The sequence below is a fragment of the Schistocerca piceifrons genome, chromosome 2, assembly GCF_021461385.2.
Source record: "Schistocerca piceifrons isolate TAMUIC-IGC-003096 chromosome 2, iqSchPice1.1, whole genome shotgun sequence".
NCBI classification, from domain to species: Eukaryota; Metazoa; Arthropoda; class Insecta; order Orthoptera; family Acrididae; genus Schistocerca; species Schistocerca piceifrons.
The window spans coordinates 618,016,152-618,033,870 of NC_060139.1; the positions used below are offsets into that span (position 1 = coordinate 618,016,152).

General features: G+C 42.0%; 1 protein-coding gene across 1 annotated transcript in view; it reads left to right on the plus strand.

Moving 5' to 3' along the window:
• The first annotated feature begins 8,877 nt into the window (after positions 1 to 8,877).
• The window catches only part of LOC124775672 (brachyurin-like), a 38,781-nt gene continuing 29,939 nt past the window's right edge, over positions 8,878 to 17,719 (plus strand). The window contains exons 1-2 of the mRNA XM_047250499.1: positions 8,878 to 8,925; positions 16,677 to 16,782. Of these exons, the coding sequence (XP_047106455.1) occupies positions 8,878 to 8,925; positions 16,677 to 16,782 (154 nt within the window). The remainder of the gene's footprint in view (positions 8,926 to 16,676; positions 16,783 to 17,719) is intronic.

Genomic DNA, 17,719 nt, shown 5'->3' on the forward strand with positions numbered 1-17,719 from the left:
CTAACACTCTTTCGTAACACATAGTTCAATCACTGTTACGTTCACCGCTGCCTGCGCAGAGGCGAAGTCTATTTTACATTACATTATTTATAAGTGTGCTACTTTCAATCTCCGGTGCGGATTTGGTCCACTCGTTGGAAAAAGAAGTCTCCCCTCGCAGGTGGCAAAACGCCGTTCTGGCGTGTTCCCACCCAAATTAAGCCCTGTGCTCTACTATTTCATTCACATTTGGTCGATCCCCTTAAGTTCTGAAGGAATCTCGCCCGTGATGCTTAGAACTTTTGGTGATGCTTCGAATCGTCAAACTATGCAGTGATTAATTGTGTTGCTCTGCAGTATCAGTTACGCCGTGTATGTTTTATTGCTGTTATTATCGCTTTGTTGAGCGCTAAGTTGAATTTCTAATATTGCTAGATGGATGAGGAAAGTTTTCCTGGCGCATTTCTATTGCTTTTTCAACGCTTCAATGGCACGTAAAAAGATCGTGTAAGCTTAGTAAGTACCTTATTTTAAATGTCAGTCTTCTGTTACCCATGAAATATCTGTATCAGAACCGGCTTACTTTAACGTAGTAGAAAGATGTACCACATACGAATATGAATGACTCTGCAAAGAAAGTGCTTCCACGAAACGTCACTTACATTCGTCGAATCTCCACCACAGCAGTCGTACGATATGACAGAAAAATGATGTATATGTGTGCATGTGTTAGTTTTGCTTGCGCTGAATAAGATGGTGCAAATTAGTTTTCAAAACAAAACAAAAAAGACGGAAGATGAAGAAGCCATATTTTGATGAGTTGTCTGAAGATGAGAGAATGTGTACTATTGTTGCTTCGATATATTAATTTCTCAAACTAAACAAATATTTCAAAGCCTCTGTGACCTTAGTAATACGTTCGAAGTGCTACAACCTGAGGAACTGTAATCATTTTAAAATGAAATAATAAAAAAAGAAGTGGAAAAACTGACTGCTAACTACAGTAAAGACTTGTCATTTGATCTGTATGAACAATTAATTTCTTTGAAAATGTGCTATAAAATTGAAATTCAGAAAATTCATTCCTTTAAGGAATTCACTGTATTATTACTGATTTAATTCAGTAGTCGTGCATCCAGTTTTCGGGAGGTAATAACAGTGTGTTTCCTATTTTTGATCCTTACTGCAACAGCTGAAAGAAGTTTTTAGAAATAAAATCTGATTAAAAACTATCTTAGGACTTCTCTGAGCCAAGAACGGCTTTCACACTTATCAATGGTATCTTTAGAGGCAGAAAATCTCGAAAAACTAAAATCGTCTTCAGCTATGTGTGATAAGGTTGTCGAAAAAAGGCGAGAAAAGAATATATATTTGAATTGTCTGCCCAACTTGGCTCCTAGGAGCAATAATTGTAAATAATTACTTACCTATGTAACCTATACTTAACCAATAAACATTTATTTTATTCAAATTGAGAGTTTTTGTTACTTTTGTGAAAAATCTTTACCCTCCATTTGAGCTTCGTTACAGATGGATGAAAAGGCCCCGCGACAAATTTTTATACAGGGCGCGTCCAAGGCAAGATACACCACTGGTTTTGACTCTTGAATTCCTTTGTTGTAACACAGTTCACACCAGTTTATTTGTTGTCCTCATTTCTGTGAAAGTCTATGAGGCATCTCATCTCCTCCCCTATTCGTCACATTTACTTGTGACGGTAATACTTTTATATTCTTACCACATGACTCATGCTCCATAATCAGTGTATAGCATGACAATTGATAAATCCACAGAAGAACAGACACGTCAATGACCTGACGGAAAGTTCATAATTTTGTGAAAGAAAAGGGCACGAGCGGGATTTGAGCATGGATCTCCCGCTTTCCAGTTCAACACCGTGACCACACAACACCGGTATCACGATCCTTGCAATTCGCTCGATGTTGCATATCTGGAGCTTAGACCGTCCAGTGTTTCTGTTTTGCTTCTTCATTCACATTTCAGTACGCCTTCTTCCTGTTTTCATGCTTGATCTGTGTTCAGTTTTTTTATCCACTGGACCATTTTAAGGAGAACATTAAGTAAGTGAATATCCTTACTTTAATATAACTTACACGATGTAAGCGGCGCATATCAGGAAAATAGTCTGGAGGCATGAATGTAGTACGCTTGGCACTTGAAGCTTGGAGTTACATCTCACAACAATGATGGGAGCACATCGTGATCTATGTAATGTGTTTACAACCAACAAACTATTGTATGCAAACCATGGTTGTATGTGTGCGTCAGAGATTCAATATGTTTCGGATGCTGGCTGAGGCAGCACAAACAAAAGAAAAAATAAGAAACCTACATCTTCAGCTCGTTCTACGGCACCCCTCCTCTGAAGCTTAGTACACACTTGATGCATTGTTGAGACAACCTGTCGAAATTTTTGCCATGGGCACTTCGCGGCAGGCTTCTTTGCCGTGACACACAGAGTCGTGTCCACATCGAGGTCTGATTCAAGGAAAACAGAAAGTCGAAAGTTGAATCATGTGCTGGACTTCTGAAAAAACCTACTATATGTAAACGAAGCAAAGTTGTTGAAGCAGTTTTTCCGGAAAACGTTGTACATCTACATCTACATCTACATCTACATGATTACTCTGCAATTCACATTTAAGTGCTTGGCAGAGGGTTCATCGAACCACAATCATACTATCACCCTACCATTCCACTCCCGAACAGCGCGCGGGAAAAACGAACACCTAAACCTTTCTGTTTGAGCTCTGATTTCTCTTATTTTATTTTGGTGATCATTCCTACCTATGTAGGTTGGGCTCAACAAAATATTTTCGCATTCGGAAGAGAAAGTTGGTGACTGAAATTTTGTAAATAGATCTCTCCGCGACGAAAAACGTGTTTTCTTTAATGACTTCCATCCCAACTCGCGATCATATCTGCCACACTCTCTCCCCTATTACGTGATAATACAAAACGAGCTGCCCTTTTTTGCACCCTTTCGATGTCCTCCGTCAATCCCACCTGGTAAGGATCCCACACCGCGCATCAATATTCTAACAGAGGACGAACGAGTGTAGTGGAAGCTGTCTCTTTAGTGGACTTGCGTCTTCTAAGTGTCCTGCCGATGAAACGCAACCTTTGGCTCGCCTTCCCCACAATATTATCTATGTCTTTCCAACTGAAGTTGTTCGTAATTTTTACACCCAGGTACTTAGTTGAATTGACAGCCTTGAGAATTGTACTATTTATCGAGTAATAGAATTCCAACGGATTTCTTTTGGAACTCATGTGGATCACGTCACACTTTTGGTTATTTAGCGTCAACTGCCACCTGCCACACCATACAGCAATCTTTTCTAAATCGCTTTGCAACTGATACTGGTCTTCGGATGACCTTACTATACGGCAAATTACAGCATCATCTGCGAACAACCTAAGAGAACTGCTCAGATTGTCACCCAGGTCATTTATACAGATCAGGAACAGCAGAGGTCCCAGGACGCTTCCCTGGAGAACACCTGGTATCACTTCAGTTTTACTCGATGATTTGCCGTCTATTACTACGAACTGCGACCTTCCTGACAGGAAATCACGAATCCAGTCGCATAACTGAGACGCTACCCCATAGGCCCGCAGCTTGATTAGAAGTCGCTTGTGAGGAACGGTGTCAAAAGCTTTCCGGAAATCTAGAAATACGGAATCAACTTGAGATCCCCTGTCGATAGCGGCCATTACTTCGTGCACATTACTTGTAGCATAAAAAATAAAACACCATATAGTTTGGATTCGCATGCTTTCGCGATTGTTCTCAAATGATTGCAAGGAAACTATTGGTTTAAAATATTTGATTATTTCAAACTGTATGTCTCGCGCGACAGCCTGATGATGAGGTGGTTATCTCTCTGTTATTGGTCATATTTATTACGATTCTTCAAAGCTGAGTGATTCATTGCCCGTTATTCGAAGAATTTGCAGTGAATTAAGAATGCAATTGCATCACTAATCTGACGGAAGTAGAAATTGGTAGCCTGAAATTGTCGTCATATTTCTAAATGCGTCCTTCAATCAACTACAGAAGGATTTTGAAATATCGTGTAATCATTCGCAAGAAATTTGTAAATCTCATTCAAGAAGATCGTGCCCACCTCTTTATGATCTTTGAAAGTCCTAAATCACTTTCCTGTCAGTGTAGAGACGTTTAAAACTCTTCCGTGTGATTTTAAAATGTCCAAACAAATATCTTTCACCCCACCACGCAAAGATTCGTGTTTGCAAGCATGTCTGACTCTAAGAAAGCAGAAAGCTGAAAGTTGAGTCATCTGCTGCATTGCTGCAAAATTTTCTTCATATAAACTAAACAAAGCTGCATCACATGCTGAAGCAGATTTTACGTTAAGCATAAAGAACTGAAAACCACAGGTTTCGGATTCGCATGTTTTTTTTTGGCCATGCAGTTGTTCTGAAACGGTTAAACTTAATTGGATGCCACTTAGGTGACTTACTTGTCCCTAACCAGTTAACCAACCGGAGAGAGGAGAGCTGCACTGTAACATGGAATCCGGGCCAAGTTTCGTTTCTGGCGAATCTCCATATGATTGGGAGGTGAAGGCTAGTTTGCCGCCCTCTCGAATCAGTTCTGCTCTCTCGAGTTTGACAGCTGGTCGCTAGGTGGCAAAAACATCGTTTTCATAACTTAGTTAATTCATGGTAATTCAGGTAACTAGTATGAAATATTTATAAATTATACACACAAACCTTCCACATCAGTCAGTGTATGTATTAGTAAAAAGCGGTCAAAATCCATATAGCAGTTCCTGGGATTAACTTAAAACAGATCAATTCCAAAAGGCGGCATCAGTTTACACGAGATGTTCGAAAATTACCGTTACAGAATTCTAGGACTTGAAGAAGGATGTGAGTGCATAACATTTTAAATAGGAACTCACGTCCGGAAACGTACTGTTTCTGTCCTAGGATAGTTTCAATTCAGATGTTAAACTCATCAACTTCTGCTTAAGAAGTTGAATTAGGTGTGACGCAGTACAGTTATCAGGTAACAATTCAACATGAAACATAACGAAATATCCATTTATCACATAAGCAGATTTGTTTGTATTAACGCTTAATCATTACGTGTTTACAATATTCCTATACAAAAAAGAGTATGTACAGAACAGTACTGGTGCATTACAATACTGTACCTACGTAGCGTGTTCCGGTACACACTCTCCATCCTACATAGTGTCTCTTCAGTATCTAAGCCAGCGGCCAGTACTTGTCCCAGCTGATCATCGTCTGTCTCTGTATGAGTCTCGTAAATTAAACTTTGCATACGACACCATATCACCCTGTCTACCACACTGCATACCAGGACAAGCAACTCTGAGACTTTTCTCTTTCCGTGAGCAGTTGTATTGAAACCGTCGTAGAACGCAAACGGTACGTTTCAGGACATGGGTTCCAAATCAAAGTATTGTGTACTCACTCCCCTCTTAAGTCCAAAAAGTTTGTAACGGGAATTTCAGAACACCCTGAATATACACTACTGGCCAATAAAATTGCTACACCAAGAAGAAATGCAGATGATAAACGGGTATTCATTGGACAAATATATTATACTAGAACTGACATGTGATTACATTTTCACGCAATTTGGGTGCATAGATTCTGAGAAATCAGTAACCAGAACAACCACCTCTGGCCGTAATAACGGCCTTGATACGCCTGGGCATTGAGTCAAACAGAGCTTGGATGTCGTGTACAGGTACAGCTGCCCGTGCAGCTTCAACACGATACCACAGTTCATCAAGAGTAGTGACTAGCGTATTGTGACGAGCCAGTTGCTCGGCCACCATTGACCAGACGTTTTCAATTGATGAGAAATCTGGAGAATGTGCTGGCCAGGGCAGCAGTCGAACATTTTCTGTCCAGAAAGGCCCGCACAGCACCTGCAACATGCGGTCGTGCATTATCCTGCTGAAATGTAGGGTTTCGCCGGGATCGAATGAAAGGTAGAGCCACGGATTGTAACACATCTGAAATGTAACGTCCACTGTTCAAAGTGCCGTCAATGCGAACAAGAGGTGACCCAGACGTGTAACCAATGACACCCCATACCATCACGCCGGGTGATACGCCACTATGGCGATGACGAATACACGCTTCCAATGTGCGTTCACCGCGATATCGCCAAACACGGATGCGACCATCATGATGCTGTAAACAGAACCTGGATTCATCTGAAAAAATGACGTTTTCGCATTCGTTACAACCAGGTTCGTCTTTGAGTACACCATAGCAGGCGCTCCTGTCTGTGATGCAGCGTCAAGGGTAACCGTAGCCATGGTCTCAGAGCTGACAGTCCATGCTGCTGCAAACGTCGTCGAACTGTTGGTGCGGATGGTTTTTGTCTTGCAAACGTCCCCAGCTATTGACTCAGGCATCGAGACGTGGCTGTACGATCCGTTACAGCCATGCGGATAAGATGCCTGTCATCTCGACTGCTAATGATACGAGGCCGTTGGGACCCAGCACGGCGTTCCGTATTACCCTCCTGAACCCACCGATTCCATATTCTGCTAACAGTCATTGGATCTCGACCAACGCGAGCAGCAACGTCGCGATACGATAAACCGCAATCGCGATAGGCTACAATCCGACCTTTCTCAAAGTCGGAAAAGTGATGGTACGCATTTCTCCTCCTTACACGAGGCATCACAACAACGTTTCACCAGGCAACGGCGGTCAACTGCCGTTTGTGTACGAGAAATCGGTTGGAAACTTTCCTCATGTCAGCACGTTGTAGGTGTCGCCACCGGCGCCGACGTTGTGTGAATGCTCTGAAAAGCTAATCATTTGCATATCACAGCATCTTCTTCCTGTCGGTTATATTTCGCGTCTGTAGCACGTCATCTTCGTGGTGTAGCAATTTTAATGGCCAGTAGTGTATGTACAGTGAAGGCAACTGGTGTAGAGTAATGCGAATAGCTTCAGTTTTCCATATAATTACTCATACAAATTGAGATACCTAAGTGTATTTTTTGAGACGTAAAAAAACCTCTTAGTATAGAACAGTACTGCTTTAAATCAACAAATCTTTAAGCCGATACCGAGATGGTAAGCGTAGCTCCTTTTTACTTCTTATTAGTAATAACAACATTTAACATGTCACAGGTGTAACTGTTATATATTTATTCATGGTTTAGTTATATACAACGTAACGGTGAGCAGTTGGGCAGTAGCTATACCGTCCACTTGCGCTAATAATGTTACTAGTTTTTATTAACACTCGTGATATGATCTGTCTCCCACGTCTCTACGGCATAAATTTAAATATTAGAGCAAGCCTAACGATTGCGAAATTTATTTTACTTACAGTTATTCCTAATAGGCGCAAGAACCGCAGATCTTCCTTGCTTTGTCGTATTTTGCTAAGCAAAGATCAGACATACTGCCGAGTCAGATATATGATTTTAGTCTCCTCTCTGTTTTTTATCAGTTGCAAACACATATTTTTCCTTATTTCTTCCCGTATTATTGAATTACCATCGAATATTTCTTTTCTATTGCCTTCACTGATTGACTACTTTTAAGTTTTTATCTCTTTTTATCAAATAGAGTTTTACCGTTTATACCAGCAACTTCTCAATCAAGTAGCTCCTCAATTGGCCTCGCAATAGCTGAATATGCGCTGCTGGCCAACAGCGCTCGGCAGACTAGGACGGTTACCCATCGAACTAGTAACCAGGTCCTACAGCGCTTAAGTTCGGTAATCCGAAGGGAACCACCGTTATCACTGTGGCAAGCTCGTTGGGTAGTTTTAAGATGGCTTTTCTTTTTCATTTGGGGGGGGGGGGGAGGGGGAGGGGGGAGAGGCGACCTTCAAAATCAGAAGTCGGAAACGCTGTTTTAAATGTTCAGTAATCAAAGTAGTGAATCACAAAAAAATGAAAACAAAAAACCTACCGCCAATTTAGTCCCTGAAGTTAAACAAATAAACAAAATTCTGCCTCTTTAAGTGTTGGCTTAAGATTCCCAATAGCGTTTCTTAAATTAACTGTCACTCGCCACAATAACTCTGCAAGTAATGATACTTCTGCACAAGGCCCGCACTAATGGTTGCGATAGGGTGCAGCAATTAAATTCTTCAGGTAAAGATCTTTGTTGTTCAAGGATTTCGTGGAAGTTGGAAGCATGGAAAGAGTAACGGTCAACGCAGAATTTACATAGATAATAATGTGATGAACTATGGTCTTTTATGCGTAGATGAAGGCCGGGGGATGGTCTCCACGTTTTGCTGGTAAGTAGTTTCAATCGATATTATTTTGAACGATTAGGATGCGGGATTCCAAGTTAATTTTTTATCGAGTGTTAGGCTGAGTGTTTAGTATTCTAACTCGGTGAAATTGGTGGTTTTAGATTACTAGATAATTCTCCGAAATACAATGCATGCGTGGTTTTTCGTACAGATATTGCCTGGATTTACATAGGATTGATGGTGAAGTAGCATTTGTTCCGTCAGGTGAAGAAGTTGTTGACATGGAGTTGAAAGACTCTTTGGGATGAATGGCGATTGATATGGACATCAGGGAATGTAGTGTTCCCAGTATACTGAAGTAGGTACACAGGAGGGGATATCACTTGTTTACTGACAAAGGTTATATGATCATTATCGTGATGTCCTATACTGATGAGTAAAAGAATCATGCCTTATCAGGATTCACCTATGGCCAGTTGACCGACACGTGTCTATTTCGGCGTAGATACGATATTGATCTTCAGTACTTGAAGTTTCGTAAACACTTCACGCATGTTCCCAAGCTCCTCTATCCTAAGTGCTTTGGGGTGACCATATATATGTTCACGTGTGTGGGGCAGTGTGTCCATCCCAAAATGAAAGTCCTGCTCGTGTGTCTGATGTTCGTAGCGGCAGCCGTCCAGGTGAGATCGCCTGTAGAAGTACAGATTCCACTGTACGCTAATAGCGCTTATTACTTCTCTAAAAACTGTTCAAACAAACGTACACATATGATGGTAGTACTCGTAGTCTGTTCTACTCTTAGCTGTTTTGCGCTTCCTTCTCAGTTTAACTGCAAGTGATCGGGTGCATGTGGTTTCTCGCATTTATTTACACTATAGATAATATTACATCAATCATTATATTAGAAAAATTTCTTTCAAAAGTTCTCATGTAGTAAAAGTATCGATTTTCCTCTCAAGTTCGATGTTTCTTCCCAGCACAATAGTTAGTTTAGAGGATTAACAGTTAACTATGGACTAGTAGCATGATCAGTCTTTCCTTAGGTTCTGTCTTTGCCAACAGTTGTACTGTGAAAACCGTTAGAAATGGTAAACGACTCATATTTCATTTTATACACTCTAACACAAAAAAACGCACCACGATGGGATTGTCCGAATGGGACGGAAATCTGTATATATACAGACAAACGACTACAATTTCGGAGAAATGGCTCTGAGCACTATGGGACTTAACATCTATGGTCATCAGTCCCCTAGAACTTAGAGCTACTTAAACCTAACTAACCTAAGGACATCACATAACACCCAGTCATCACCAGGCAGAGAAAATTTCGGAGAAGTTGAATGATTTGTTCAAGAGAGAGAGCTCCAGAAATTGAGCGAATCAATAACGTATTGGTTCACCTTTGGTCCTAACGCAAACAGTTATTCGGCTTGGGACTGATTCAGTAATTGGTAGAGTTGTCGGATGTCCTCCTGAAGTATATCGTGCCAAATTCTGTCCAACTCGCACGTTATATTATCAAAATCCGGAGCTCGTTGTCCGCAATGCTCCAGACATTGAAGAATAATCTGGACAATTCGAGCTAATGATTTGGCCACTCATCGAACGTTAATGGGACGTAATAGACAGGTCATTTCGTGCACAACATCCTGCATCGGCAACACTTTCGCAGTTATGGACGGTTGTAGAGGCAGCATGGCTCAATATTTCTACAGCGGACATCCAGTAACTTGTTGAATCCATGTCACTACACTGGGCACGTTATTAGGAGATATCCAAATAATTTTGTCACCTCGCTTTCTAGATGTGAACTATGATTCTGAACTCTGTTGCATGCCGGGTTGTTTAAAATGATTCTGGCTTTTTTCATCCGTATTTCTTTGAGATCACGCTACTTGCAGTCGTAACGTTTGCTATATACTGAGTTTCCGGCCGTCGACCCAAAGTAGATCTCTGTATGTTAACACTTCGTGGTTAGAGGCGGTGACCAGCCTAGCTTATGTCAGGTTACGAAACAAGGCCTTTATTTTGTATTGAAGGTGTAAAACTAAACAGAAGCTATAGCTGGTTAATATTAGTGGTATGGTATCAACGAACATCAGTGTTGCTATGCTATCTGAATCTCAATTGATGATGTTGAGGCCGGCCGTGGTGGCCGAGCGGTTCTAGGGGCTTCAGTCTGGAACCGCGCGACCGCTACGGTCGCAGATTCGAATCCTGCCTCGGGCATGGATGTGTGTGATGTCCTTAGGTTAGTTAGGTTTAAGTAGATCTAAGTTCTAGGGGACTGATGACCTCAGATGTTAAGCCCCATAGTGCTCAGAGCCATTTGAACCATTTAAATTTGATGATGTTGAGGTGAGGTAGTTTGCCACTAGCATTCCCGTTCGATAAGTGTTACTTCAATTCATATACATTTTCCACAGGTTTGTTTCCTACATAAAATCTTTGAAATTACCACGGGTAACAGAAAGCTGAGTTAATGGTTCACGGTAATGAAAGGGCAGAAAAATATCTGTTTCTGCGATAGGACTCAGATAGTTATAGAACCCACCTTCGGCAGATCCTACGAAAATGTGGTCTACTTGAATAGACTGGGACGAACGGTGACACATCACTTCCTTGGGTTAAGAAGCCGGATGCTAGATTACAAAGCCGAGGGAAGAGTGAATCTTATTTCTGGTCACAAATTAGTAGATATGTAGAGTAGATTGATATTCTATTGCGTAGTTAGAATATTGAAGCAGTAGATGTGTAATAGAGACATATTAAGAATTAGGCTGCTTCGAAATTCCTTAATGCTATGAGCAATGGACTGAACAAAACAATTTAGCAGAGAAATGTAGTATGTAAATAATCAAGAGCTCGAAGACGAAAATAATTGCATTTCCGCCCGAAGCGAATAACCGTTCATAAAAAATTAAGTATCCATCTCAACAGTGGAGGTCGCTGACGCACACCGTTGCTGAGGCAATCGACAGAAATATCCGGTTCGAAATTCGTGTTGCGGGAGAAATTTTCGTCGCCAGCAATGGGAGGAGCGGTGGTGTCGTAAAGTTCCTCATCGCCAGACCTTGTTTCAAGCCAACGTCCTGCATTAAGTTCCAAACCTCTCCACAGTGCCTCATGGACTGAAGGCATCTTATTCTGTATGATGGTGATCCACTCTTCAGGTGGAAATGCTAAGCCCAGCGATCCATTTACTGCTAGTCGAGAATAGTTACCTAAGTCAGGACAGTCCAAACCGCAACAAGCCTCATGCGGCCGAAAGGAAATATCAGTGCGGTCCAAGAAGTGAGCATCTAGCCTTGAATCGATAAAAGAAAAAAAGAAAACTAAAAAAAGGATAAAATTACTTTTAGGTAAAGTTATGAAAATCTGATTATTTTCAACCTGAAACTAATGCCACACGATGCTATTCTCTCATTGGTCCATCCCCGTTCTTGATGTTGCTGTCCACGCTACACTTAAATCCTCGGAGTCTCGTTTTTAAAACAGGCCAATCCATCAGACGCACTGGTCTGATATCTTACTGCTACTTCAGTTGCAACTGCGAAACTAGAGATTCAGAGACGCGTAATGAATTAATTCATGGAAAGTAGTTCTGATCACGACAAGTCGTGTAAGTTAAAAATCTTGCAATTACTGCGGATGTTTGCTATCTAACAGTAGACCTACAGCTATTCTGTTATCACCGTAAGTTAAATGTGACATACTTCTAGGGTTTGTAATTGTTGTTGTTGTGGTCTTCAGTCCTGAGACTGGTTTGATGCAGCTCTCCATGCTACTCTACCCTGTGCAAGCTCCTTCATCTCCCAGTACCTACTGCAACCTACATCCTTCTGAATCTGCTTATTGTATTCATCTCTTGCTCTCCCTCTACGATTTTTACACTCCACGCTGCCCTCCAATGCGAAATTTGTGATCCCTTGATGCCTCAGGACATGTCCTACCAACCGATCCCTTCTTCTAGTCAAGTTGTGCCAAAAACTTCTCTTCTCCCCAATTCTATTCAATACCTCCTCATTAATTACGTGATCTACCCACCTAATGTCCAACATTCTTCTGCAGCACCACATTTCGAAAGCTTCTATTCTCTTCTTGTCCAAACTATTTATTGTCCATATTTCACTTCCATACAAATACTTCCAGAAACGACTTCCTGACACTTAAATCTATACTCGATAATAACAAATTTCTCTTCTTCGGAAACGCTTTCCTTGCCATTGTTTTCGATCATCATCAGTTATTTTGCTCCCCAAATACCAAAACTCCTTCACTACTTTAAGCATCTCATTTCCTAATCTAATTCCCGCAGCATCACCAGATTTAATTCGACTACATTCCATTATCCTCATTTTGCTTTTGTTGATGTTCAACTTATATCCTCCTTTCAAGACACTGTCCATTCCGTTCAACTCCTCTTCCATGTCCTTATTTCTTCTGGTTAGACACTGGACTCGCATTCGGGAGAACGACGGTTCAATCCCGCGTCCGGCCATCCTGATTTAGGTTTTCCGTGATTTCCCTAAATCGCTCCAGGCAAATGCCGGGATGGTTCCTTTCAAAGGGCACGGCCGACTTCCTTTCCCGTCCTTCCCTAATCCGATGAGATCGATGACCTCGCTGTCTGGTCTCCTTCCCCGGAAAAACCAACCAACCAACCTTATTTCTTCTCCGTCGATTTTAATACCTACTCCAAATTTTTCTTTTGTTTCCTTTACTGCTTGCTCAATATACAGATTGAATAACATCGGGGAGAGGCTACAACCCTGTCTCACTCCCTTCCCAACCACTGTTTCCCTTTCATGCCCCTCGACTCTTATAACTGCCATTTGGTTTCTGTACAATTTGTAAGTAGCCTTTCGCTCCCTGTATTTTACCCCTGCACCTTCAGAATTTGAAAGAGAGTATTCCAGTCAACATCGTCAAAAGCTTTCTTTAAGTCTACAAATGCTAGAAACGTAGGTTTGCCTTTCCTTAATCTTTCTTCTAAAATAAGTCGTAAGGTCAGTATTGCCTCACGTGTTCCAACATTTCTACGGATTCCAAACTGATCTTCCCCGAGGTCGGCTTCTACCAGTTTTTCCATTCGTCTGCAAAGAATTCGCGTTAATATTTTGCAGCTGTGACTTATTAAACTGATAGTTCGGTAATTTTCACATCTGTCAACACCTGCTTTCTTTGGGATTGGAATTATTATATTCTTCTTGAAGTCTGAGGGCATTTCGGCTGTCTTGCACATCTTGCTCACCAGATGATAGAGTTTTGTCAGGACTGGCTCTCCCAAGGCTGTCAGTAGTTCCAATGGAATGTTGTCTACTCCCGGGGCCTTTCAGTGCTCTGTCAAACTCTTCACGCAGTATCGTATCTCCCATTTCATCTTCATCTACATCCTCTTCCATTTCCATAATACTGTCCTCAAGTGCATCGCCCTTGTATAGACCCTCTATATACTCCTTCCATCTTTCTGCTTTCCCTTCTTTGCTTAGCACTGGGTTTCCATCTGAGCTCTTGGTATTCACACAAGTGGCTTTCTTTTCTCCAAAGGTCTCTTTAATTTTCCTGTAGGCAGTATCTATCTTACCCCTAGTGAGATAAGCCTCTACATCCTTACATTTGTCCTCTAGCCATGCCTGCTTAGCCATTTTGCACTTCCTGTCGATCTCATTTTTGAGACGTTTGTATTCCTTTTTGCCTGCTTCATTTACTAAATATTTTTATTTTCTCCTTTCATCAATTAAATTCAATATTTCTTCTGTTACTCAAGGATTTCTACTAGCCCTCGTCTTTTTACCTATTCGATTCTCTGCTGCCTTCACTACTTCATCCCTCAGAGCTACCCATTCTTCTTCTACTGTATTTCTTTCCCCCATCCCTGTCAATTGGTCCCTTATGCTCTCCCTGAATCTCCGTACAACCTCTGGTTTAGTCAGTTTATCCAGGTCCCATCTCCTTAAATTCCCACCTTTTTGCAGTTTCTTCAGTTTTAATCTACGATTTGTAATTACTTATGTATAAAATTATTAACGAACTCTCATATATAGTCAAATTAATTGCATCTTCCTTTTCCTTTTCTTTAGAATTAAGAACCATAAAGTAACATTCTTTTCCCCCGTACTCTAATGTGGATCAGGTAAGCTAAAGGGTTGCACACTCCTCGGCTGTTTATTGGCAGAGGTTTCACCCTCTCCCTTCTCTGACCATCATACAATACAGACATGATACACCCAGATTGCGTCATCTGTATTCAACAGACAAACTTAAAACTTTCTTAAGCTGAGTGGAAAGTGACCATTGTGCGTAGAAGGGAAAAAACTGTCCGTTTTGGTAGCTGAAGAATCACAAGTAATCCAAACAATTAATGCCAGTTTGAATCAAAAATAACGCGACGGAACTGAAAAGCAATAATAGCATGAAATTATGACGCCGAGTAAAATTATATCAAACGTAAAAATGTTTTCTGACAGCAATCATATTTTTAATGCTATCAAATATTATAACCACAACTAAAGTTGAAGGCGTTTGAGTGAAAAACGACCGAACTCTTCTCCTCTTGAAGTGTGATGAATATTATTTCAGCATCTTAATTTGTCAGGAGCTCCATTAAGTCTGCTGCACGCCATTTCATCGTACTTAAAGTTGTTGACACTTTACAAGGGAAGCTGTTACTTCACTTCGTACATTTTTGGGACATTACTTTATATCAGGCAGCGATCGTCTCATCTTTGCTTTCTTTCGTTTCATGTACATCGATGGAAGAAGTGGCTTCAAATGGGAAGTTAGTTAGTTACGTGCTTCATACACTACTGGCCATTAAAATTGCTACACCACGAAGATGACGTGCTACAGACGCGAAATTGAACTGACAGGAAGGAGATGCTGTGATATGCTAATGATCAGCTTTTCAGAACATTCACACAAGGTTGGCGCCGGTAGCGACACCTGCAACGTGCTGACATGGGGAAAGTTTCCAACCGATTTCTCATACACAAACAGCAGTTGACCGGCGTTGCCTGGTGAAAAGTTGTTGTGATGCGTCTTGTAAGGAAGAGAAGTACATACCATCACGTTTCCGACTTTGATAAAGGTCGGATTGTAGCCTATCGCGATTGCGGTTTATCGTATCGCGACATTGCTGCTCGCGTTGGTCGAGATCCAATGACTGTTACCAGAATATGGAATCGGTGGCTTCAGGAGCGTAATACGGAACAACGTGCTGGATCCCAACGGTCTCGTATCATTAGCAGTCGAGATGACAGGCATCTTATCCGCATGGCTGTAACGGATCGTACAGCCACGTCTCGATGCCTGAGTCAATAGCTGGGGACGTTTGCAAGACAAAAACCATCCGCACCAACAGTTCGACGACGTTTGCAGCAGCATGGACTATCAGCTCGGAGACCATGGCTGCGGTTACCCTTGACGCTGCATCACAGACACGACCGCCTGCGATGGTGTACTCAACGACGAACTTGGGTGCACCAATGGCAAAACGTCATTTTCTCGAATGAATCCAGGTTCTGTTTACAGCATCATGAAGCTCGCATCCGTGTTTGACGACATCACGGTGAACGCACATTGGAAGCGTGTATTCGTCATCGCCATACTGGCGTATCACCCGGCGTGATGGTATGAGGTGCCATTGGTTACACGTCTCGGTCACCTCTTGTTCGCATTGACGGCACTTTGAACAGTGGACGTTACATTCAGAAGTGTTACGACCCGTGGCTCTACCCTTCATTCGATCCCTGCGAAACCCTACATTTCAGCAGGATAATGCACGACCACATGTTGCAGGTCCTGTACGGGCCTGTCTGGATACAGAAAATGTTCGACTGCTGCCGTGGCCAGCACATTCTCCAGATCTCTCACCAATTGAAAACGTCTAGTCAATGGTGGCCGAGCAACTGGCTCGTCACAATACGCCAGTCACTACTCTTGATGAACTGTGGTATCGTGTTGAAGCTGCATGAGCAGCTGCACCTGCACAGGCCATCCAAGCTCTGGTTGACTCAATGCCCAGGCGTATCAAGGCCAGAGGTGGTTGTTGTGGGTACTGATTTCTTAGGATCTATGCACCCAAATTGCGTGAAAATGTAATCACATGTCAGTTCTAGTATAATATATTTGTCCCATGAATACCCGTTTATCAGCTTCATTTCTTCTTGCTGTAGCAATTTTAATGGCCAGTAGTGTAGATCGTATATAAACGATTCTTGCATTGTAATGATGTGGAATGAGTCAGCTTACAGGAGATGTATACATGATTAGTGTTAACATTAATGAACACATTATTATTTTAGTCCTGCTCATGCAACTACACTTCATTTTCCACCACGAGGCGGCCGAAAAACACTGGATCTCGCGGCCATTAATGCAACACGGTCAATTGATTTTTCTGTGTGTGGCTGTGTGTGTTGTACAGGCGGTGCCAGCCCGCGGCCTGCCACGGCTGCCGGAGAGGCGCTCCGACGTGAGGGCGCTGAAGCCCAAGGACGCGCTGCTCCTGCCAAGACAGCACAGTGAGAAAGGTTAGTTGCAGCTCTTTACCGCATATCTTAGAACCTTTGTACAGTTTCCGTGAAAAGCGATAGCAAATCTGCACGTCCACGGTACAGAAATGTTCTGGTTAGCAGCATCGCTGGCTGTGTAAACCTATCCGTCATCGATGACGCAGTTGTTTACAGGGATTGTTTACAGGGGCATTGTCAGACATTTTAATCACTAAATCTTCATTTCCATCTAATCTATACTCCAGAAGCCACCTTATAGTGTACAGCAGAGAGTACTTCTAGTGCCATTACCATTTCACGCTCCATTCGCGAATGATGCGAGGGAAGAACGACTGTTGTAAGCTTCAGTATCACCTCCAGTTTCGCGGATTTTCTGGTCGTGGTCATTTGCAAGATGTACTTGAGACAAACTAATATGTAGCCACACTCTTCATGGAACAAAAGCTCTCGGAATGCCATTACCAACTCTCTCCCTGATGCACAGCATCTCTATTGTATTGTCTGCCATTAGAGTTGCGGTCTCGCGCTTACTAAACGATCTCGTGACGAAACGCGTCGCTCTTCTTTGGATCTCTCTTTAATTAACATCTCTTCTATTGATATAAACTGTGAGGCTCCCTTACTTAGGACCGATGCTCTAAAATCGGTGGAACGAGCGTTTTGTAAACCCCTTCGTCTGTAGATTCCTCCAATCTTGGCCCGAAATGTGCTATTCTTACTACTACACAAATCCGGATTGTTATTCCCAGATAAGTTACGGTTGTTACTACTTCCGGTGTTTTATCGACAACATTAATCCATCATTTCCTCTATTTATGCGCTATTTGTTAGATTTATTCCGGTTCGGTATCAACTCCAGTCTCTGCACCAGTTACTGATCCTATGGATGTCTTCCTGCATTTCGCCAGTCTTGTAACTTTGTAACTTCCCTATAGGCAACAGTATCGTCCTCTAA